Source organism: Nannospalax galili, unplaced genomic scaffold, assembly GCF_000622305.1.
Source record: "Nannospalax galili isolate Female #2095 unplaced genomic scaffold, S.galili_v1.0 scaffold846, whole genome shotgun sequence".
NCBI lineage: Eukaryota > Metazoa > Chordata > Mammalia > Rodentia > Spalacidae > Nannospalax > Nannospalax galili.
In genome coordinates, this window is record NW_008356458.1 from 1,381,120 (window position 1) to 1,405,340 (window position 24,221).

The 24,221-nt window shown below is 40.0% G+C and overlaps 1 protein-coding gene across 1 annotated transcript in view; it reads left to right on the top strand.

The window, feature by feature from the left end:
- The window catches only part of Cntn4 (contactin 4), a 1,122,320-nt gene that overhangs the window by 1,093,234 nt on the left and 4,865 nt on the right, over positions 1 to 24,221 (top strand). Inside the window, exons 18-25 of the mRNA XM_008854554.1 lie at positions 3,793 to 3,951; positions 6,178 to 6,327; positions 7,692 to 7,762; positions 8,775 to 9,009; positions 11,211 to 11,323; positions 12,153 to 12,339; positions 12,773 to 12,885; positions 23,605 to 23,773. Of these exons, the coding sequence (XP_008852776.1) occupies positions 3,793 to 3,951; positions 6,178 to 6,327; positions 7,692 to 7,762; positions 8,775 to 9,009; positions 11,211 to 11,323; positions 12,153 to 12,339; positions 12,773 to 12,885; positions 23,605 to 23,773 (1,197 nt within the window). The remainder of the gene's footprint in view (positions 1 to 3,792; positions 3,952 to 6,177; positions 6,328 to 7,691; positions 7,763 to 8,774; positions 9,010 to 11,210; positions 11,324 to 12,152; positions 12,340 to 12,772; positions 12,886 to 23,604; positions 23,774 to 24,221) is intronic.

The window sequence follows — 24,221 nt, forward strand, 5'->3', positions numbered from 1 at the left end:
GCATGCATCTCTAATCTCTATATATCTGATTATTACTAGTCACAGTTGGTTACTTTCTGAGATCCTTGGCAACTGAGCATGGATATAAAGTCATCAAATAGATTTCAATGATAATTTTTTTCACATTTACTAATTACTAAGGGGCAAATTTTTATACTTTGAAGAATTATCATTTTTTTAATAATTATACTTTTAAAAAAATTTTTAACATACACAGGATCCAAGTGCAACCGATTATGACTAGTAATAATGAGATACATACAGATTAGAGATGCAAGCGCCAACATCTCAGTGTTAGTAGCAAAAACAATGAGTCTTCAAGGAACAATATATTCTAAAATGAAATGGAGACCTTTTTTAAAGGTTAAAAACTCATCCAATTTTATGTCTTACAGGGCTTATACTGTGTTCAATAATATATAACGATATTAATTCAACTGTGAACCTAGAAACTTGCTCTGGAGTATGTTACTGAATATGTTAAAGCTGTAGTGAAAAGCTTCTAACCATGTAGTTACTAAAAACCATTTAAAAAAAATGAAAATCAAGCCAGGTGCGGTAGTGTACCCCTTTAATCCCAGCATTCAGGAGGCAGGAGCAGGTGGATCTCTGTGAGATGTAAGGCCAACTTAGCATAGTGAGTTCCAGGCCAGCTGGGATATAGGGAGGCCCTTCTGAAAACAAAACAAAAACACAAACAACAGAAAAGCAAATTAAAAGCTTTCTGAACCTGTCTAGCCACCAGAATCAAACCTATGAATGTTCAGAGGGGTTCTAAAGTATTAAAACTGAAGTTAGGCTGGAGATGTAATTCAGTGTTAGAGCATTCATCAAGCCTTGGGCTACATTCCCAGGTGTGCTAAACAAACAACAAACAAACAAACAAACAAACAAACAGATTAATTAATTAAAGCTAATGCAGAGACTCAAAATAATCCAATACCCCCATCCAGTCTCAACTCCTTCATCAGAATCCCTAACCCTTGGTGATGAGACTCTTTGGACAGCTGGCTGGGCCGGTGATTGAACTTTGATTGCATGAAAGTACAAATACTGGGTATCACACTTGGAGGCAGGTGAATCTGAGAGCACAGGGAATAAGGTGATATGAGAATCAAGAAAAAATGTTGCCATCTGCCCTAGGCAGAAGGTGAGGAGGAAACGTGTAGGTATTAGCAACTTAATTGTCAAGAAAGGTTAAAGAAAAATTACATTTCCATCGTGACTGCTTCAGCTACCTTTAAATTGCCTAGAAAGAACACCAACCATCCTGCAGATAAAGGCCAGGTAAGAGAGATAAGAGATTTTAAAAATTTTGTTTTTGTTTACAATCTAGGTAGATCTACCCTCAGAATAACTTTTAGAAATGTGTTTATTTCCATTTTTAAAACACCCAAGCTGGTCTGTTCTCCCCTTAGGGACAAAAGAACTCTACTGCTGGAAATTTATCCTCTATTTAATTAGGATAATATTCAGATCAGCAGTTTAAACACCAATAAATTAGACTAATAAATATTTAAATCAGTAATACTTGAAGTTTTAAATGATATTGTATACTTCATTTCACAGAAAATAACACTGAATACCAAGAGGAATTTGCAAACGCAGTCTAAAAGAAAATCTAGTCTAATCAGTTAATAAGGCCAATAAATTAATATGACATTTAGAGCCATAATCTTTCATTTTATCTCCTCCTGCTCCGTCCATGCATCTTTTATGCACATTACAATGGGGAAGAAAAAATGTATTTCATTGTCCTTAAGAGATTTTCTTATTCAGGGGACTGAAGAGATGGCTCAGTGGTTAAGAGCACTGGCTGCTCATGCAGAGGACCCAGGTTTGTTCAATTTCCAGCACCCACATGGCAGCTAACAACCATCTGTAACTCCAGTTCCAGGGGAATCCGATGTCCCTCCTATGACCTCTGTGGGCATTGCATGACACAGGTGTACTTACATACATGTAGGCAATACCCTAACACATAAAATAAAAATAATAAGTAAAATATTTTAAAAAGAGAGATTTTCATATTTGGAGCCAGTGTAGTTTTGAAACTTTCATTCTCTGATGCCTTTTACTTAATCTGGAGCATTCTCCTGACCACTAGCAAGACCTCCCTTCCCTGAGCAAGAAGTACATGCCAACAGCAAAACAGTAGTCTTTTTGCTACTGTTTGAGACATGAACATGTTGTTTTGCTTGAAGGACAAATATTTACACATTTTTGTCATTTTGAAAGAGGCACCCAACTTCTCTAAAATAAAATAAACACTCTGTAAGATCATAGCTATACTCCCTCCGGTGACCAAGCTCAAACCACCCTCGTTTCCTTCTTACACTGTGGCCACAAAGGGATTCAGATACCTACTATTGATTTAATTCTTTGAGCAGTGGAAAGAGAACACTTTTCTGTATGTGGTAGATTCTAAATGCCTTCAAGCAACATTCACACACACACACAAACACACACACACACACACACACACACACAAACACAGAAAGAGTAGGGTGAGAAAGCTGGTTAGATACAAAGGAGAATATATTGTCTAGACTTTACCTGATTATTAGGGGTAAAGACCAAAGGTTATCTCAGCTCTGTCTAGATGGCATTAGACTGACATGCTGAAATGTCACCATGGAAAATTAATCAGTTCCAGCATACAGATTTTCAGACATTTCATTCAGGAGTAGGGGAAAGAAGATAAATTTAGCCTTACCTGTGAGTCAATAAAAGTGATTTTAAAAAAAAAAAGCAGAGTGAAGGTAGGATTTTGCATAAAGATGAAGGAGTGAATCCCAGAACAAAGTCTTACTTTGGGAAATTGCCACAAACTTTTTGCCATGCCACAAGAGGTCTCAGGTACCTGTGGCGTAGCCCAGTAGTCTTTTGGGAACAGGTTGGATTGCTATACTGGAGATTAGCAAATTCCTCCAGGTATCTTTTCTTACACCTGTCTAATGGCTGTTGGGCTTGACCACCCACTCCCACTTTTTTTCTGCCCCTATTTCTTTATGATCGCTAAACCTTCAGTTAAATCTATTTGTTCCTCTTTCATTATTTAAATGCATAGTCAGAAGCAATAAACACCAGGAGGAAAAGTAGAAAGACAGAGGTATGACTTACAGAAATGTCCAAGAGGGACTCCATCCCAGTTCTGACATGGCTTGTGGGGGGGAGGGGTTGGCAGGGAGGTTCATCTTGTGACTTGAACATTCTCCGTTTTCATAGCAGTTCCCTGGCATGTGAGTGTGTGCCACTACTAGATGTAGTGAGGATGGCACATGGCTGGTGGTGCTTATAATTACACTACAGCAGAATGCACAGATCAAGACTATGACACCCAGACTGTGACATCATTTTCTGCTCAAATCCAAATCCTCAGTGTAGAAATGGCCTTTACTAGCAGATTGGTTTGCATGAAATTTGCCACTACGGTATCCCCAGATAACAGTGCCTGATTCATACTAGGAAACTAAATAATGGAGAGATGAGTCTGGGCTCTGATGGTGTCTGTTAGCATCAAGATATTCTATTATAATACTTTGTTTACCTATTAGGTTTTTTCCTGTATTCTACCAGCCCCTGAAATGAAGCAGCATGTGTCAATTCATCTTTAGAGTTTTAAAGTTGAGTAGAGATCATGTTCCCTAGGCAGGTATTCAAAAACCAATTGATGTGATGGATATGCGAGTGGGTAAATAAGTGACTGAGTCAGCACTTCATTTAAGTGGGTGATGATGTACTTGGACATTCACACACAGGTCCAATTCTGAATGGCTTGCTCTCTCCCAGGCCCTCCAGGTCCTCCAGAGGCCATGACTATAGATGAAATCACAGACACTACTGCTCAGCTCTCCTGGAGAGCTGGACCTGACAACCACAGCCCCATCACCATGTATGTCATCCAAGCCAGGACTCCATTCTCCGTGGGCTGGCAAGCAGTCAGTACAGGTACCATATTGTCTGTGAGAGACTTCTGAATCTCAGCATAATGCAAAATGAATTATGGGAGAAACGAGGAAGGATCTAGGTAGACACAGCTACAAGTGATATACTTTGGCTCTATGTCCAGACCTGAAGCAATTCCACTATGTTTAATGTTTTCCTTCATATTAACTCATGTTTGTTTTATTCATCCCAAGAAATAGTATCTGTGGACTGATCGGTGTGTTGTATCAGTTATTTTTATTTTCTTAGCATGTTTAAAAGTATCTATAAAAATAAAATGCATTGATCTGTGTATTACCTGAAATAATATGTATACCACTGTGCTTCACTTTGGAAAGTAGTAGAGAAGGCAAATTTATAATCAGTTTTATCAAGGTTCATATACAGCTCTCTAGAATGTGGTATCTAAGAACTCTGTGGAGCCTTTGGCCTGCTGGTCCAACCAGTACGTGGATTACTCTGGAGATGAAGGACTTTGAAAATATTTTAGTCAATTTCAAAATGCTGTGCTAGCATATGTATTTCTGTGTGTGTTGTGTGTATATGAATACATATGTGTGTATTTGTGTGTATGTGTTATGTGTGTTATGTGTATGTGTGTTTGTATTTGTGTCTATGTATCTGTGTGTTGTGTATCTGTGTGTTATGTGTGCATATGTGTGTTTTGTGTGCTTTGTGTATATGTGTGTGTTTTGTGTGTATGTGTATGTATGTGTGTGTGTGCATGTGTTTGTATGTTTTAAGCCCTCTGTGTCCAACTTGTTGCCATTATGACAAATACTTTGAGGAAACAATTTAAGAAGGGAGAGAATTTACTTTGGCTCATGGTTTCAGAGATTTTGGTCCAAGTTGTCTGGCTCTGTTGCTGAGGACAGGCAGAAGCTTATGCTTATGGTGGAGGGAACATGGTCATGCAGAGCTGCAAACCTCATTGTGGCTTGAAAACAGAGAAAGGCAGGAAGGGGCCAAGACAAGACACCTTCCAACGGAATGTGGTAGTGGCCTACCTCCTCCACTAGGCCCCCTGCCTAAAGTTCCCACACCTCCCTAAGTAGCACCACCAGCCTGGGATAAGCCTTTAAGGCTTGAGCCTGTGAGGGCATCTCAAATTCAAATCAAGCTGAGTATGGTGGTATATGCCTTTAATCTCAGCACTCAGAAGGCAGAAGCAAGTGGATCTCTATGAGACCTTAGCCAGCCTGGTCTATATAGTGAGTTCCAGGTCAGCCAAGGGTACAGGGAGACCCTGTCCCAAACAAACAAACAACCAAAAACAAACAACAAATCAAATTCAAATGCAATACTATTATTACCAGTAGCAGCAGGATTTTCATCTTCCTTCTCTCATTCATAATATTTATGCTATATTTCTTATCTTTTTTAAAGTTTCTTAGTCATTTCTTTTTTTAGGTCTTTATTCTTTTACCTTTGTCAATGTCTCATTTTTTTCACTTAGATTGTATTTGAGGAAAACTTGGACAAATAAGTAGTTCTAGCAAACAAAGTACGTATTTCTTTAGTTCCCAAGAGGTGGCTGTGTGACCTTGATATTTTGAAGCAGAAATAAATGAAGCTATACACCCAATCTTATAATTTATATAAAATAAATCATGTTAACGTTAAGCTTCCAACTCAATTATTTTTTTAGTTTATCAAACCTCAGAAAAGTTTTTCTATGTTTCTGTCTGTAATCACCGACTTTCTGCTGATCAACAGAAATGCTTTAGAAAGATGGGAAAAATCTGGAAGTTAAGCAATGAATTCTAGCCTTGACTATGCTAATCAGTAGATCTCTATAGAACTTTATTTTCTTCTGTTAATAAGAATTGTTTTAAAATGAATATAATAATTTTGCTTTATTCCTAGGATAGTTGTAAGAATTAAAGATGTGCTTGACATTATATAGTAAATGCAGAAAAACATGTTAAGTGAGAATAATAATTATAGTAAAGTAGCTCTGGACTGTGAAGACTTTGTGCCTTATGATTTCATCAGCTGTTTTTAGTATGAGCGCTCTATGGGATTACTCTACCATAACAACAGTTTGTGCAATTGCCAATAAGATAACTACAATGGCCTGAATGAGCCGATGATGTTGACAATGATGACGATAATGATGTTCCCAACATCATCTATGCAGTGTGTGTGTGTGTGTGTGTGTGTGTGTGTGTGTGTGTGTGTGTGTATGGGTAAATCTGTGAAACATTTCTACCTTTTGATGTCTTTCAGTCCCAGAACTCATTGATGGGAAGACATTTACAGCAACTGTGGTGGGTTTGAACCCCTGGGTTGAATATGAATTCCGCACTGTTGCAGCTAATGTGATTGGCATAGGAGAACCCAGCCGGCCCTCAGAGAAACGAAGGACAGAAGAGGCCCGTGAGTAGCACTCAAGATGTGCACAGTCTACTCTGGCAGCTCCTCTTCCTTAGGGAGAGGCCTTGGATTCTTCCTGCTTTTTAGCCCCAGTGATGCTCTGTATTCACAATCCCATTCCCTTAAAGGACTATGATGATCAGAAACTAGGCCAGAAGAATCTCAGCCTTGCAGGTAGTGACTCTAATCAAGACCTCAGTCCTCCTCATTGGAACCATTAGCACTTCATTCTTTGAAAAGCCAGCTTTTGTCTTTGGTTCCTGCATCACCAAAAAATTTCAAGCAGTAAAAGAAAATTTCTTCAGGAATCTATACTAGGATTTCTTAGGACATAAACCATTCCTAGAAGTTAAGAATGAGAACATCCCATACATAACTTGCATGAGGATAGGGTAAGAGTAACAGGCAATCACTGGGTCACTCAGGCACTCCTTTGTGAATGAGGTTCTGTTGTGTGGTTGGTGTAGAGTTCCCAGTCTGGGGAACAACAATGATTTGCAAAGGACTAGCAAGCTCCTAAGCAGATGAGAATCTCACCCTACTCCCAGAATTTAAAAAATCCATCTAGATAATGTCCTTGACTTTAACCAAGGATATATACCCATTCAACAGCCACATTCTCCAGCTATATTTTCAAAGATTCTGCCTGGAGTCTTTCTCTTGTATGATGGCATAGTTAATGCCATGCTTTCTTTCCCCATTTCTAAAACATACATTGATTCCACTCAGCAATGCTGAGAAGGAAGTGAATCTGATTTCTCCTCTTTTACAGAGAATACTGGGGATCAGAGAGGTTAAGCACAGTGAGCCAAGGGCCAACCTATGTCCATCACTTCTGTCAACATCCAGCTCAAAACTCACCCTCTGAGAAGCACTAGCCTAGAGCTCCTCTGAGCAACCTGCTGCCCCAGAGAACCACTGCACACCTCCATTCTGTCTGCACGGTCCTCGATGTTGTCCATGTTGCTCTGTGCTGCTCTGCGTGTACTCCCTCCCACCCACTAGATCGTGAGCTCCGCGTGGGCACAGTTTGTCCTGTCTTTCCTTTGTGTACCACCGCATGGTTAATAAACAGCTAATCAAGCTTGAAGACAGGTCCTTCAGAGCTTTTTTTACTCCCTGGAACCCCTGGGTCTCTAGGGGATGTAGTTGAACAGTGGTCACTGGTGCCTGATAACATGTATAGCTTGTTGAATCGAAAACAGGTAATTAATAGCAGTTTTCTTGGGACATTTTGTTTCCTCAGTTCTGATGTCCAAAGAATGTTCACTGACAGTGAGTCACCCCATCTGGGCATCCTTCCTGGCCTTTGTTTGCTTCGTTTGCTATTCCATTTGCCATAACTTGTTTTCTTATCTCCTGTTCAGTACCTGAAGTCACCCCAGCTAACGTCAGTGGTGGTGGAGGCAGCAAATCTGAACTGGTTATAACCTGGGAGGTAAATGAGTCACAGAACCAAAGGGATATACATTTGTTGGGGCTGTTTTGTTATTTCTTTCATGTGACAAGCCAGGAATTGTCCTCCTCTATTTCCATCAGCCGAAATCCATTTGAGTACGAACACCTCTCACATAGCTAATGGGTATCAGGAAGTGGAGGTGCTTGCCCATCCATTGTTGAAGCAAGTTTTAATTTGATACCTCACAGGAAAAACAATCATGAAAGACAAGATAAGAGTCAAAAATAAAAAGACTGGTTTAGAGAAAACAAGTTTTTCTTTTCTTTCTGAATTACTGCACGGCCAATTGATTTTAGAGGTCTGCTAGCTATAGACTTGAGTGTCCCAGCACAATTTCCTAGCAGTTGACTTTGCTGCTATATTATGAGGTATTTCTTTAAACAACCTGGAGGAAGGTTAGTCACCAACTTATTAAAAATTGATTTTGAGAGAGGAGGTTGGAACTTCATAAAAGGTTTGAGATGTGTTCAAAAGATTCTAAACAATGTCCCCAGAAATAGAAGTCTTTCATCCATTCAGAGTCCCAGCAGAGAATAAAAGCCCCAGCTTCCCCTCATCTGTGCTCTGAGTCTCTTCTGAGAGGCAGGATCATGCCTAAACCAAGATGGCCTTCATTCCTTCTGTGAAGTCCTCTGTGGACTTGGCACTGAATGAAGATGAATATTAGATGGTGTAGGTTGCAAGTGTTGGTTTTAAGACATCAACTGTGTGGTTAATTGGCCGTCATTTCTAGCTGTTTTCAAGTTGAGTCTGCCTCACCAGAGCCCAACTCTCCATGGCACATCTTCATTTCATTTTTTTAAACTTTCCAACAGTCCAATACCACATGAATATCTAAGACAGACTGCAGATCAGCCCTAAATTAAAAAAAAAAAAGAAACCTTAACAAAACCCCTAAAGAAAGTGAAGGGATAGCGACAATATGGGGGTTGCTCTTTATATTTGAATCAAACTACTGTGTTTTCTGAGTTCCACCTCCCTTCTTCCCCAGACAGTCCCTGAAGAGTTACAGAATGGCAGAGGCTTTGGTTACGTGGTGGCCTTTCGGCCACATGGCAAAATGATATGGATGCTGACAGTACTGGCCTCAGCCGACGCCTCCAGATATGTGTTCAGGAATGAGAGTGTGCGTCCTTTCTCTCCCTTTGAGGTTAAAGTGGGCGTCTTCAATAATAAAGGGGAAGGCCCTTTCAGTCCCACTACGTTGGTGTATTCTGCTGAAGAAGGTAACGTCCATATTACCTGGATATTGATATTTCTTCAATTCTCAAATGCTGCTCCTTTCAGGATATTCGGTCAACTTAGAATGTATAATACATATAAGTCAGAAGCACATTCTGACTGGAAATAAAAGCATTGGTTCATTATTATCTACTGTACATCGCTTAGGAACACCACAACTCAGGCTGTTGTGTGTATGCCAGTAATCTCAGCATTTGGGAGACTAAGGCAGGAGGATAGCAAGTTTGAGGCCAGCCTGGGCTACATACTGAGACCCTATCTTAAAAGCAAAAATACAAATCTAGCTTATATAAAATCACATGGCTAGCCATCAATTGGTTGCGTTGTTAAGGACACAGATGGTTAAGTACTGTATACCATCTTCAGATATGTCTATTTAGGTATCTATAACCTGCTGATGCATATATCTTGTTTTTATCAGTTATCATTACTTCTTAAGGAATCATATTTTACTCTTTTAAATGAACATCAAGACAGAAATTTTCACTCTCTCACCACATGTGTTTTTAAGCCATTCTGTACTGATTGTAACTTCTTGGAGGAGGATATCATGAAGCAGCATGATTGTACAGTTCACTGTCATGATGTTTAAGGGTTCTCACATGTTATTACCACTTTTGTGGTGTGCTTGCGCTCAGGATACCTCTCACACAGTGCTCAGTATGCTTGGACTTCACCATTGTTGTTTTAAAGATGATATTCAAAATGAAATCATATGATAACATCTGAAAGTTGAGACATTAGTTTGGAATTAGTCAAAATGCAACATATTCTTTCTCAATGAAGAAACACTTTCCATAGAATCGGCAGCCCTCCATGGACCCTCCTCTGCCCCCTGCCCACTCCCACAGCTCTCACCTGCGTGCCCTGTACTATAACCACAGCAGAGGATTTGAAACTATCCAAAGCTTCAGCCTCCTTGCATATACTTCAGTTTCTCCTGTTCCCTGTTTTGCCCACCTTGTGAATTTCCACTCATTCTTCTGGCCTCACCTTAAACAGCCAAGGCCTTCTGTGGTTCTCCAGGCCAGCTGAGCACAATAAGTACTTGATATCTCCTAGTTCCTTCAGTATTATTTACAATCAGAGTTTTTTTTATAGCATTTGCACATTCCTTTATTATAATTCTCATCACAAACTATTATAAGTTTTGAAGTTTGATTGTTCTATTGATGGATGATATTTCCTGAGGATGGATGATATTTTTTTTGCCCTTGATCTAGTGGCATTTAATAAATTTTGAATTAACTAACACATAAGCAGAATCTTGTATTGTTTTAAGTAAACAGAGGTCTCCATGTCCAATATTTCCTGAAGTATGTGTTCCAGAGGACTACAAAACTTTATATTAAACTATACAAGATGAATTTCTTTTAGTTCAAAAAGGTGCTTTATTATAACATAGGTGAGAATTTAAGAGAAAGAAGACAGAACTCTTGCAGAATTGGGTCCCTGGAAGAGATGAACTTTTAAAAGCATCAAATTAGTTGTGCACTGGTTTTAATTGCATTAGAAAGGAATATAACCATCCAATCTATTGCAGGATTTTGTGAATGTCATTGTTACAACATGGCTAAACTAGATTTTTCTTTAAGATAGAATATTGAAAGAGAAGTTATATATACAAATGGTTCACAACTCTAACAAAATATGGCAAAAAAATAGCTGGAATTCGGGAAACATTTGTTTCAACCTGTTCTTTGCAGCTAAAACTATGAACCCCAGAGACTATAAATGACTTGACCATGAGTTTAGAGAGTATGGTGTAGAACTACACTGCTCCCCAGCTTTCCTGAATTGTGGTCAAACCAGTTAATTGCCCTTGTTTATTTTTCCTCTCTTATTTTCATGACCCAACAACTGAGACTTTAATTTAATTTAATCTAACTAGGAAAACTCTAGTTGACAGAATTGATGACCATGAAAACTTGTTGCTTAAACTTGGTCTTGGGTTATTACAATTCCATTTATTTGCAATATGGAACTCAAAGACTTTAATGTGTCTTTCCTAACCACCATCTTACACATGATAGTCATTTATCCATTGAGAAATGATGTGTGTTTCACAATCTTTAAGGACAATTCTATAACTGTGGTGGGGTTTTTTTTGCCTTCTGACACCATTTCTAGAAGCTTGCCCTGTTGAAGCTGATAGAGCAGTAACTTTTTCTGAATTCGTCTACAGAACCCACCAAACCACCAGCCAGCATCTTTGCCAGAAGTCTTTCTGCCACAGATATTGAAGTTTTCTGGGCTTCCCCTCTTGGAAAGAATAGAGGACGGATTCAAGGTTATGAGGTAAGTTAGATATCTGTGTTTTTGGTTCATGCCTCATGGTGAAACTTCTACAGACACATTGTGATGGGAAAACACCCACATTGCCCCACACAGGCATTTGTTGTAGAGATTTGCTTTTTTTCTAATGGAAACATTGAAAGGATCCACTGTGACACTATCCCTTATCTATGTTTATGCTCGTTTAGTGGAATATTTCCATATACATATTACAATTATATATGTGTATGCATTTATATAAGAGCTAAGCATTTATGAGATGGTTAGCAAAATGAGTGAAATTTGATATGCCCATGGGCTAGAAAGATGTCTCAGAGGTTAGAGCATGTGCTGCTCCTAAGTTCAGTTCCCAGCACCCACATTGGGTGACTCATGGGTGGCTTAAAACTCCCTGTAACTCCAGCTCCAGGGATCCAACACCTTCTTCTGATTTCTGTGGGTCCCTGCACAAGTGCCCAAACACACATGTACTTGCACACACATGCACACATGCACACACGTGCGCATGCAATTGAAAAATAAAATCTTAAAAGAATATGATATGCCCAAGATCACTTAGGCTCAAAACAAAAATGGGTAAAACAGGATAAATAACCATCTATGGATGATTTACTTTATTGACTATCTCATTAGAAAACTAAGAAAAAAGGAGTCTTTTCTGTGGTGGATAGTTTTGCAGAGCATGCACATCTCCTTGTTTTAAAATCTCTGCTCACGAATTGATATAGAAAATTAACTCCATCATAAGAACTGGCATAAAAATGTTATTACCTGATGACATTGGACATATCCCCAACAGGTATGATTTCCAGGGTCTTTCTTCTTTTCTCAGGTAAAATATTGGAGACATGATGACAAGGAAGAAAACGCTAGAAAAATACGAACAGTTGGAAACCAGACATCTACAAAAATCACCAACCTAAAAGGGAGTGCACTGTATCACTTAGCTGTCAAGGCATATAACTCTGCTGGGACAGGACCCTCCAGTGCCATAGTCAATGTCACAACCAGAAAGCCACGTAAGGACAAAGTTGCTCCGAAATATTTTGGGGATTCATCAAACATATTCCAAGTTCATTACTTATCCCCACCTCCCAGGGAGCATTTGCATACTAATTGGTATCATTATATGGATTCCAATTCACCTTAGCATTTTAACTGAACCTTTCAGAATACCATGCCAAATTCATTGCTCCAGAGGACAGAAAGATAAATGTTTTGCTCCTCCCTGGGAAGGGCTACTTCTCTTAGCTATAAATGTTAGGCGACCAACTGAATCTTTTTCCATTTGCAGTGTTGTATCTCGTCAGATTTCAGTGACCTTGAAGACACATATTAGTGCAATAGCCCATTAAATTGCTTCCACTCTTGAATTCTAGTAAGGAGATATTCCTCAGAATCTATTGAGATTTAATAATCTGTGACTTCGTCTATCTTAATTTTTTTATATAGCACCAAGCCAACCCCCTGGAAACATCATATGGAATTCATCGGACTCCAAAATTATCCTGAACTGGGATCAAGTGAAGGCCCTGGATAATGAGTCAGAAGTAAAAGGATACAAAGTGGGTAATATCTTTTTGCAAGGACACCTAATCCTGCTGTTAGTGGGAACAGTGTCCAGACTTGCGGCATATGCTCCATTTTCTCATTCTTCCCCTCTGTTGCACTCCTGACCTTTTCAAAAATCTCTACCCCAAAGTGGATGGGTCTACGTTTTATAGGTGCTCTGCGATATCTTTTGGAGGTTTAGGCCATGGTTATGTTACATTTTGCTTGGGGGGTCTCTAGCAAGACAACAAACGTGGCAGGGAGGGTATGCTATATGACAGCTAGAGAGAGAGAGAGAGAGAGAGAGAGAGAGAGAGAGAGAGAGAGAGAGAGAGAAACTGACCAGGATTCCATAACCTCCAGCAGAAGCTTGTGTATAACCTCACACTAAACCCTACCTCTTAAAGGATCCACAATTTCCCATAACCTCCTGAAGGAGCTTGTGTACAACCTCACACTAAACCCCTCCCCTTAAAGGATCCACAACTTCCCAGCAGCACCACAGGCTGGGGACCATGCCTTTAATCCATGGGTTTTGGAGGAGTCCTTATCCAAGGCCTAGCTCCACCCAAACTTTATGATTGTGCAACCTCAGTCAGAAATGATTAAAGACTCTGTGATTGGACCTTTACAAAATCCCAATGTTCTTTAACATTGGTTCTAGGCAACTTTGTTTTATTGTTACCTCAGTTGTGTTTTAAGGCAATAGTACTAATTTCCTACTAACTTCCCTCATCATTTCTGCTCTTGTCTCTGTAGTTAGGAACATTTGTATATAAGAAACAGGCTAGAGATTTTTAGAAACTTTGTTTGCCTGATCATGTAAATTCTTTAAAGAGAAAACGAAATACATACACATACATACATGTATATTCTTGTGAGTGCATCTAAAAGGAGTTATGAATACCTTGGCCAAGTTTTTTTTTTTTTAATTATGTGTACGTGTGTAGGTACGTCCACATGAATGCAGGTGCCCACAGAGGCCAGAAAAAGGCCTTGGATCCCCTGGGGCTGGAGTTACAGCCAATTGTGAGCTATCTGATGTTGGTACTGGTAACCAAACTCTGACCCTCTGCAAGAGCAGTCTGTGCTCTTAATGGATGAGCCATGTCTCCAAGCCTTAGCCAACTTTTAACTTCTATTGTCATGTAAAATCCTGGGTGAAACAGCTGTTTCATTGTCATGATTCTATAGTCTTCAGTTAGCCCAAATAGGAAGTGTTCCTGGCTAGAATGGCTGTTACTTCACCCACATGTGGCTTCTCACCCGGCACGTCTTTGCAAACTGGAGGGCAACCAGGGATCACTCACTCTATACTATTTTCCCTTCCTCACAGTTGATGATCTCAAAACAATTATATTTCTGATATGGCCTTTAAATGAGAGAGAAAGGGAAAACTGAAACTCCTTTTTAAAGCTAAGGATGAAACTGGCTACTGTAAGGCCAGCTCCGATTCAAAGGGAGGTAGGATGCATGTGAAACAGTTGATTTGTTGATTTCAGGAGTGCTGTGTGTACAGGAAGTGGCAGGACTGGTTGTGGCCAAATGTGTAGAGCAGATAATATACAGAGAGAACTGTGACTAGGAGGCTGGCTGCAAGCATCAGTGAGGAATGAAGGAAGGAACTGCAAATATTTAGCTGCATTAAAATGCCTCAGAAACATACCAGCTTCAAATATCTAAAGGCTATTTAGGTTCTATTCATAAACCATGAATAGAATTGTTCCCCAGGGTTCCAAGGAATAAAACGATGGCCCACAAGCCCAAGTTACATGGAGATAAATTTTGGCTCCGTTGTACTTTCCAGTAGTCAAAGCTGTTCAAAAATGGGCTTAGTTCAAAAAGGGTGGCGAGTTCTCCATTGCTGAAAGTAAGCTGGCATTAGCTGTGTCACCTTCTAGTGATGTTAGAAAATGAAATACAATTGACATTTAAGTTAAAGGACGTTTTGCTTCTTTCCTAGTCTCAGAATGTTATGAGTAGGAGACTTTTTGCAAAGCTTTTGATAAACCATATTGTCACTGGGGCTCTGTTGACAATGCTCTTGATCTCCAGTGATCTTATAGTAATCCTTCAAAGGAAAAAAACCCGATTCTCCTTGTAATTTTGCAAATCCACTTTAATAAACTCTTCCAAGGTTTTCATTATTAAAGAAAGATGATAAAACCAAGCTTATGATTTTGAAATTTTCTGAAGGAGAAGAGCTAAGAAATAAAAAATTTCGATCTCACAGAATGGTCTTTCATCTGTCTCAGAATAAATGGAAGAATTGCAAAGACAGGCCCACTAGATATTATGAATAATGGAGGGGAGCAGGCCATGTGGAAGTTTCAGCTAGCTAGAGAATGTGTGCATGTGCGTCTATCAAAATGTACCAGCTGCTGCTCACTTCCTGCCTCTATTGCCTTGTGAAGAAAGAATGCACAATGCCCCAGATATTCTAATGCTTGAAAAGATGGCAGGGAAAAACCGAGTCATTATGTAAAATCTTCCAATTTAAAAATGTTGGCAACTCACTTAATTCTGTTTTTGCTTTGCTTTTAAACAACATTTAAGGCAATGTAGTACAGGCCAACTATAACTGGTATGCAGTCTGAATTAAGCATGGAGGCTGCTGGCTAGTGACATTTTTATACAGAGCCGAAGAGAGCAGCAGATAGGCAATGCTGCCAGGCACTGGGTAGAAAAAAGATTATTAGAAGACTATAAAGAAAGGCAGAGGTGGACTTGGAGCTGACACCTCAAGAGGTAGAGCCCTGGCTAATAGTCTAGTCAAGGGCTGAGAAGACTATCTGGCCAGTTCTGTTTTTCCTTTGTCTACAGGGCAGGGTCTCAGAGTGCACCAGCGGAAACATTCTCTAATAACTACTTTGCATGCTTTTCACTGAATCCTTTGTTAAGAGCAGACACTAGACACTGGGTATGTAGTTCACTGATAGAGTTTGTGCTTAGTCCGTAGGAAAACTGAGTCCAATTCATAGGATATATCGTCTCCTAAAAGAGTAAACACTTCAAGGATGGCCATAATAGCATAAAGAAATAGGAAACCTGTAGTTCAGTCCTCTATGTGACTGTAGGTGAATTGTTTAAACTCTCTGACAATGCATTTATTCTTTTATTAAAGGAGAAAGTTCCAGTATCTTCATTTCCTCTGACCCTTTGTCTATCTGTTCCTTCTCACTGGATCTCTTACCCCACACCTCTATAATCAGGGGCTTACATTTTACCTCTGAACTTAGAAACCTTCTCTGATACAAGGAGGTTTATTTGCCAGTTTTTTCAAGTGCTGGCCATCCTATTGGGTAACTGTGATTAGCTGATGGTTTGTGGATCTCCCAGGTGGTGGCCATCCAGAGGACTATGCCTGAGTTTTCATCATTATTTGCCAGCCAAGGGCATATATTCATTATGGTTGTGTTAGAATGAAAAGCTTATTTCCTGAATGCCTCTTAGTGTAAAATAATGTGAAAGACTTCATGTGATTAATTTTATCTGTGTCCAAAGAGACAAGGGGTTAGGTGGGTTGGAAGATGAGTGAGAGAACAGTAACTTAAAAAAAACGTAAAGTGTCTGGAGACTAAAGCTCAATGGTTAAACACTTGCTGTGCACGTGTAAGGGCCAAAATTCAGGTCCAAGTGAATCCCAAGTGGAAGAGAAGACCCACCTCTAACTCCAGCCTCCAAGGCAAGAGATGAGGGATCACCACAGTGAACTGGCAAGTGAGACTAGTCATATAGATGAGCTCTGGGCTTGATTGAGAGGCCATACCTACTTGAATAGGGTTGATCCAACATCAGAACATCAGCCTTGGGCATCCACATGCTGCGTGCACATCCATACACACTTGTGTCCATGCTCATACACACACACACACACACACACACACACACACACACACACAAGAAATGGGGTGGGGGACATAAAAAGAAGAGGAAGTGAATACAGGAGGCAAGCATGAAACACCTTTGCAACTTTGCAGTTCTGACCCTAGTTAACTCTGCCTGATCACTTTGATCTTATTTCCACAATGAAGAATAAGCAAAGGGGATATGAGCAGAGCTGATTTAACTAAACTCAAGGAGGGAGTGACAAAAATTAAGCATTCAATTCTTCCTCCTAGCTCTCAATCAAACTTATTAGGACAGGTAGAGAAAGCACCCTACGATGCAGAGAGCTGTACAATCCCTAGAACAGGCTTAAGTTCCACGTGTGAACTTTTAACTGGATTTCAAGCTTGTTTTCAAGCTGATACTGAAATAAAACTGACAGGCAGAGAGCTTCCTAAACTGTTTCAGGCAACAAAGAAAATGTTGGTTTGACTAGAGATCATGGAGTGAGACCCCTTATTTTACATATAGGAAAACTAAAGCCTGTCCAGTAAAATGACTTGGAGCACCCTCAGTGTTCCCAGGGGCATGGATCAATATGCATGTTGAAGCTTGCTTCAGTGAACTAGGACTAAAAGATGATGGACATTATCAGAAGAAAAATTGGGTAATGATTATTATTAAGTTGGCAGCTCTTTGGATACCTGCTCCCTCTCCCAAACTCTCACACAAACTTGTCTTTGTAGCTTCTTCCTAAGAAGGTCCTTCTTGGATTTATTATCTAAACAGACCCTTTTGCTGACACATAGATGTATCCAAGCAGCATAGCATTATGCAGGGTATATGGAGGCCAAAGCAGGTCAAAGCAAATGCAAGAGCACTTGACTTCCCAGGACAGGTCTGCCATGCTCGGTGTAGGATTTGGGGAAGCTATTTTGAGTTCTGCAGAAATAGAATAAAATATGGCAATCTTTGCAACAATTGTATCAGTATGCACAAGACACATGCCTACTCAGACAAAAACTCAACATAGAACTGAGGAAATGGGCAGTTGCCCCCACCCTAGCTGAGGAACTATTGGCAACTGATTACTGCAAGGTGAGGGACAGTAGATCTTCTTTAGGGGACTGACTTTAGATAGATTAACTAGATCCCAGTGGATGAACTTACACCAAGGGACATCTGAGTACAAATGCTTGACCAGATAGGACTTACATATATGACAGAATGCATGAAATATAGTGGGGGGGTTGGGGAACATGGATGGGGGAGGGGTCTAAATGTGATAAAGATCTATTATATGAAATGCACAAAAACTCAATCTTTTTTTAATATGGCAATAAATTAAAACTAGGGTACTTAGTGCACTTTTTGATCAAATATCAGATCAAATGATATCATGTGTTATCTATGGAGTTAGATATATTTTCTAAATATGGCTTTTCACGTTAGTTCATTTGTATCTTCTGGATTTAGACTATAAGAAAAATAGAATAGCACCTGCGTAGCAGAAGTGTGCGTGGAAGGAGTTGTCACATGTAGAATGGATGTCTTGTGTGTAAAATGCTATGGAAACCATGTCCTGGCAGTAAAGATAGAGGGTAGCAGGGTTAAACCAGAGAGTTTGAAAGGTTGCTGAGTCCTTGAATTCCATCTCAACATTTCTCCTTTTCAGGATGCAATTGGAGGAGCTAGACTCCCTATAGCTCATGTGGCTCCCAGGCCAATCCCATCAAGACTAGCTATAGATATAGAATGCTTCATATCCTTGTGAATGTCTAAGGATATACACATATAATTAGCCCCATGATATCATAGCTGAAGTCACTTTTAGAGCTGGAGTTATAGGATTACACTATGGACCTCAGAACTCTGGGAGAATTGATCATTGATAACAGAATTTGACCCATTACAAAAGTCTCTTGCTTATATCAAACTTACCCCTTCCAGAATTCCCTTCTCCTGAATACTGAAGGTGTTATGGTAGGGGTTTACTTTCTTATTTTATTAAATTTTCTGGGTCCCTTCAATCCTTATTTAGGTAATCATTAAGAGATTGACTTTAGAACATTTGAAGCCCAGAATATTCTGTAAGCTATTTAGGATATAGATTTAAAAGGAGAAACTCTGGCCTCAGAATCACAAACTAAACTGCCCACTCACATAAGTGAATTAAAGTGACTCAGTCTATTCAGTAAATACTACAGATACCAATTCTAAGCATGGTTCTAATTCACCTTAACTTTCTAATAACCCATGAAATAACCCATTAAAAGAGAAATTCCCAGAATCTTGTGAATTTATTAACCCCATCTTTATAGACACAGCTATGCTAAAGTTATATTGCTGGACTGTCCAAACTCTGGGATCAGATGCAGAAGTGTGAATCTGGTTCCTATCTGTAGCCACTTGGTTATTCTGCCCCACAGAAACCAACAAACACAGCAAGTGGTAATAAAGCATTACAAAGCAAAAGACAGAGAAGTGAGAGGATTGGAGAGAGCCAGGGGGCAAACAAGAGAGGTTTCTCATTTTCTAGAAAGGTCATAAAAATCCACCTTAGGTGACATCTCAATGGGGTTATCAAAGAAGGAAGAGCATGAATGATACAGGGAGCTCTCCAGGAAAGTGTGTAAACAGGAGGCCTGAAGGTCCTGAAGTGGACACAAGTCTGTGTAACAGATGCAAAGTGCTGATGACTATGACAGCCTGCAGACTTTGTGGTTGTCCAGAATGGGCAGTGGCTTTTTAGTTCCAGTTGCTGCCCATGAGAAGCTTATACCAGTATCTTTGTGTGTGCTGATGTAACAGAACATGTGGGGCTCAGTAGTTTTTATTGAGCAGAAACTACTTTTTCATCTTTCCAGAGGCTGGGGGGTGTTGCTATACAAGAACAGCCATCTTGCCATATTCTCACATGGAAGAAGGCAGAAGGCTGAGACACAAAAAGTAGGACAGGGGCCTGTTAGAAAAGCAAAAAGTCTACCATGAGGGTCCAGTCACCTCTTAAATGTTCCACCTTGTGGTTTGGGGGTTTTGTTGTTTATTTATTTTTGAATTTTTTAACAGTGGCGGGGGGGGGCTCTAATTCTAGCTCCAGGTAGCTCAGGCTGACCTGGAGCTCACTATGCAGTCCAGGCCAGCCTCAAACTCACAATAATCCTCCTGCCTCAGTTTCCCAAGTACTAGGATTGCAAGTGTGAACCACCATACTCAGCTAATGTTCCACCTTTTCTTTCTTTAAATGTTTAACATGTTAATACTATCACAGTATTTTAATAGGAGTTTTAGAGTAGATAAACATTCAAACCATAGCAACCATTCTGGCTATATCTTCCAATTATACATATTTTTCATAACTAATTCTTAGTTTATAGATGTTGATATTCAGGGGAAAAAATAAACACTACAGAGACCTCAAAAAATAATGCATGCAGGCAGGATACAGTCTTTGTGCTACAAGTTCTCTGGCTTTTCTTTTTATGCTTTATTTATTAAGTCTCTGTATGTGTGTATGTGTCTGTGTCTGTGTGTGTCTGTGTGTGTCTGTGTGTGCTTGTGTGTCCACATTCACATACAAATGCACTCACATGAATGCCACTGTGTGCATATAGAGATTAGAGGACAACTTGCAGGAATTGGTTCTTTATGTTCATGCCGTGGGTCCTGGGGATCAGGCACAGGTCTTAAGTCTTGGTGGCAGGCCCACTTACCTGCTGAGCCCTTTGACCAGTTCATTTTACAAAAAGATTTTTTTTTAATTTTATTTATTATTATTTTTATTTTATGTGTATGCATTTATTGCCTGCATGTAGGTAAGTGCACCCGTGTCATGCAATGCCTGCAGAGGACAGAAGAGGCTGCTGGATCCCGTGGAACTGGAGTTACACACAATTGTTAGCTGCCATGTGGGTGCTAGGATTTGAACCTGTTCTTCTGCAAGAACAGTCCTTGTTCTTAAGTGCTGAGCCATCTCTCCAGCCCCTACATGAAGATTTTTAAAAAAATTTTCATGTGTATGAGTGTTTTGATGAATGTATGTGTGTGTACCACATATGTGTCTTGTGCCCTCAGAGGCCAAAAAACATCATCAGATACCCTGGAACTGGAGTTATGGGTGGTTGTGAGCTACCACATGGGTGCTGAGAACTGAACTCTGGTCCTCTGCAAGAGCATCAAGTGCTCTTAACTGCTGAGACATCTCACTAGTGCCTCAGTTTTTAAAAAGCTCTTTAATTCCCTTCTTTTGCATTCATGAAGGCTGAGATCTGAGACTGAAAGCAATTTAGCCTAGAGGAGGTAGCTAAACTGATCTTCATTTAGGAATCCAGGGCCTAGAGCTGAACTTAGGTTTAAATATGGGTCCATCACTTACTATTATGGAACCTCAAGTCATTGCTTAATACCTCCAAGTCTCAGATTGTCATCTTTGAGGTCAGAATAATAACAATGCCTAAGCGAGGAGATAATTTATATAAACATTTAGAAGCAAACGTGTTCAAACATTGGAAAGTGGAAGTAGTCAGTGTTTTCTGTTATCATTATTCCCAGGAATCCTCTTCCTCTGTCTCCTACCCTGTATTAGATCAGATACAAGCACAGCCTACATGTCAATCAGCTGAGCCAAGTGCTTGGTGTAAATAAAGCTTTTATGGGCTTTATTTAGGTTCTACTGCATTCCCTGATATTACAAGACTGATAAGCAGTCCTGATAAAAAGGCTGCTTTTTCTTGGAAATGTTTCTTTGGGATTTATATTTGAAACTAGTCGAATTCTCTGAGCTCTTGCAAGGACCAGAGGTAAATCAAAGAAGCAATTTATTCCTCCGAGCCAGATGTGACCTTGCATCCCATCAGCTAGCCCATTCTCCCAAAGAGCTGGGATGAGAGGCTTTGACACTTCTGAATGTGACTACAGATTTATTGGTGCTTGATCATTAGCAAAGGGATGCTGAGCCTGGTGCAGCTGATGCTCCACAGTGGGGAGAGGGGAGCTTGTGAATCTTTCCACCTTAAGGAAATTGTGTTTTCCACCTCGTATTAGAGAGTCATAAATTAAGGTGATGAAATGCCAGGGAACAAATGGGATCTAAACTATTTTAAGGGAATTTTATGAATCTCACTTGTGTTTGGTTTTGAGTTGCAATAGAAGAGTGACCTTTGTTTCTAACCTCAGTAGATCATTATTTATAGGGGTCTTAGGGAAACATGAGCTAGTCTTGTGTTTTTCAGACTGGGATCCCTGGTCTACCAGCATTGGTGTAAGCTGAGAACTTGTAAGAAAGGTAAAAGTTTAGGTCCCATTTCTGACCTAGGCAATCAGAAATTCCAGGGATGTGCTGAGCAAACTATTTTAAGTACCTGTTTGGGGTGATTCTGGTGTATTGTTGGGTTTGTTAATCTAATCTATTATGCTCATCCCACATTGACAACATCTGAAGATTTAAAAAAAAAAATCACAGCCTACAGCCCCACCTTTCTAAGTGCTTACTTGGGAAGCCAGAGTGGAACTAGACTGGACTTATTACTCTCTACCTACCAATACTTTGAGTAAGACCGTTCTTTGTTTTGGGGCTGCCTTCAGCACTGTAAGATGTTTACCCACTATCTTGGTCTCTACTCACTACACAAGTAGCATCTGTTGTGACAATCAAAAATGTCAGCAGACATGATGAATACATCCTTGCAGGAAAAAATTGTTCCCCACCCTCCACCTCTGGGTTAGAACATCAGTATTTTCTAAGTGCCCACAAGTGGCCAGGGATGAGGACCACTGAGTTTTACCCAATTCCATCACTTTCATCATTGTAGGAAATGGAAGAAGGTAGGCTATTATGACTTAAGACTGTAGGTTTAAGAGCCCTCATCCTGCCACTTACCAGCTCTGTGAGGAAACTGGGCCTCGTTTTCCTTGTCTGTGAAAAGGCATGATAATACCCATGTTGTGGGATTGTGGTGACATTGATAAATTGCCTGTAAACATCAGAAAGAATCTGCAGGAGAGTCATTCTCATGATTGTTGCTGTGCACACAATGGTAGATACACTTTTCCAGGCCTTTCTATCTTGCTCTGGATTGTGTTAAGGCCCATGAGAGCATGCAGTCCCAGGCAGGTGAATGTGTTTTCAGGTGAGCTTGCGGCCACCTCATCAGGTAAATCATAGCCCCATCTCAGCACCCAGGAAGCCCAGAAAGGAAAACAGCTACATTTCCAGATAGGCACTGATTGCTTCTTCTATGTGACTCCTAAAAGGCTTCCCAGTAGGAGGGCAAGGGTGGAGATAAATGCCCCTTTCCATTCAGAACCCTACGTGTGCTCTTTCAAACAAGTTCTCGATAATAACCTGCTGGGTGTTTCTTTAGCTTGGAACCCTTGCTGTAGGTGCTTGGCTTGCCCCATTTAAACCTGCCTAGATACACTTTCTTACATACTTCCATTGAGTCTGGCCCTTACTGCATTGTCTTTACCGGATCTTGAAAAGCAGGTATTATTGCCCCCATTTTGTAGTTGAGGGAAGGGAGTCCAGAGAGGTGAAGTAAGCAACCCATGATCACACAAAGCCAAGTCTATTCTGATGTCAAGGCCTTTGGTGTGTCACTGACTCTAGGCATCCTTAAGAAGTATTCATTTTTCTATATTGCATTATATGTTAACTGAATGAAAGATGTCCACACTGCCAGTGGGTAGAATCATGCTGCTCCCTTTTCCACCTGAGTATTTTTACAACTTTTTGCTCCATGTCAGGGTAGCAGCAGACATGGCCTTCACTATAAATGAGCCCTCTCAATGTGAGCAGGTGGTCAGAACACATTCATGGTCCTGCATTTCATTAGTACCCAAGCAAACACCTACCCTTTGAGCGTTTGTAAGAGCAGCAGATGACACCTGCTTTCTGCATTTGGCAGGTCTTGTACAGATGGAACAGGCAAAGCAGCACATCCATCATTGAAACGAATAAGACATCAGTGGAGCTTTCTTTACCTTTTGATGAAGATTATATTATAGAAATCAAGCCATTCAGTGATGGAGGAGATGGCAACAGCAGTGAACAAATTCGAATTCCAAAGATATCAAGTAAGAATGCTTTGCTCTCCCTTTCCCTCTGTCTACTGTTTCATTCTTCCAGATGACCCAAGGCTTAAAAGAAATGGAGCATGAAAAGGCAGAATCATAATTAAAACAAACAACAGTATCATCCTTCTTCCCATTTCTGATGTTTTCTGAGTGCAAACAACTTTATATAAAGCCTCAGTTTTAATAGACTTAATCAGTTAAAAATTAAAATAGCACACAAAGGCTGTCTGATGTCAGTCACAGACAGTCACATCATGTTGGTGAGCAAATACTTAATCCTCCAATTCCAGCCTCCAAAGTTAAACAAATGACCCAGTCAAGAAGAAGATGCCAAAAGTTCTTAAGAACTTATGATCATGTTTTGTTCCGTGACTCAATGCAATTCCAAGTTTTGAGTTGGAAACATCTTGATGTTAACACAATTTATTTTGAATGGATATATATATAT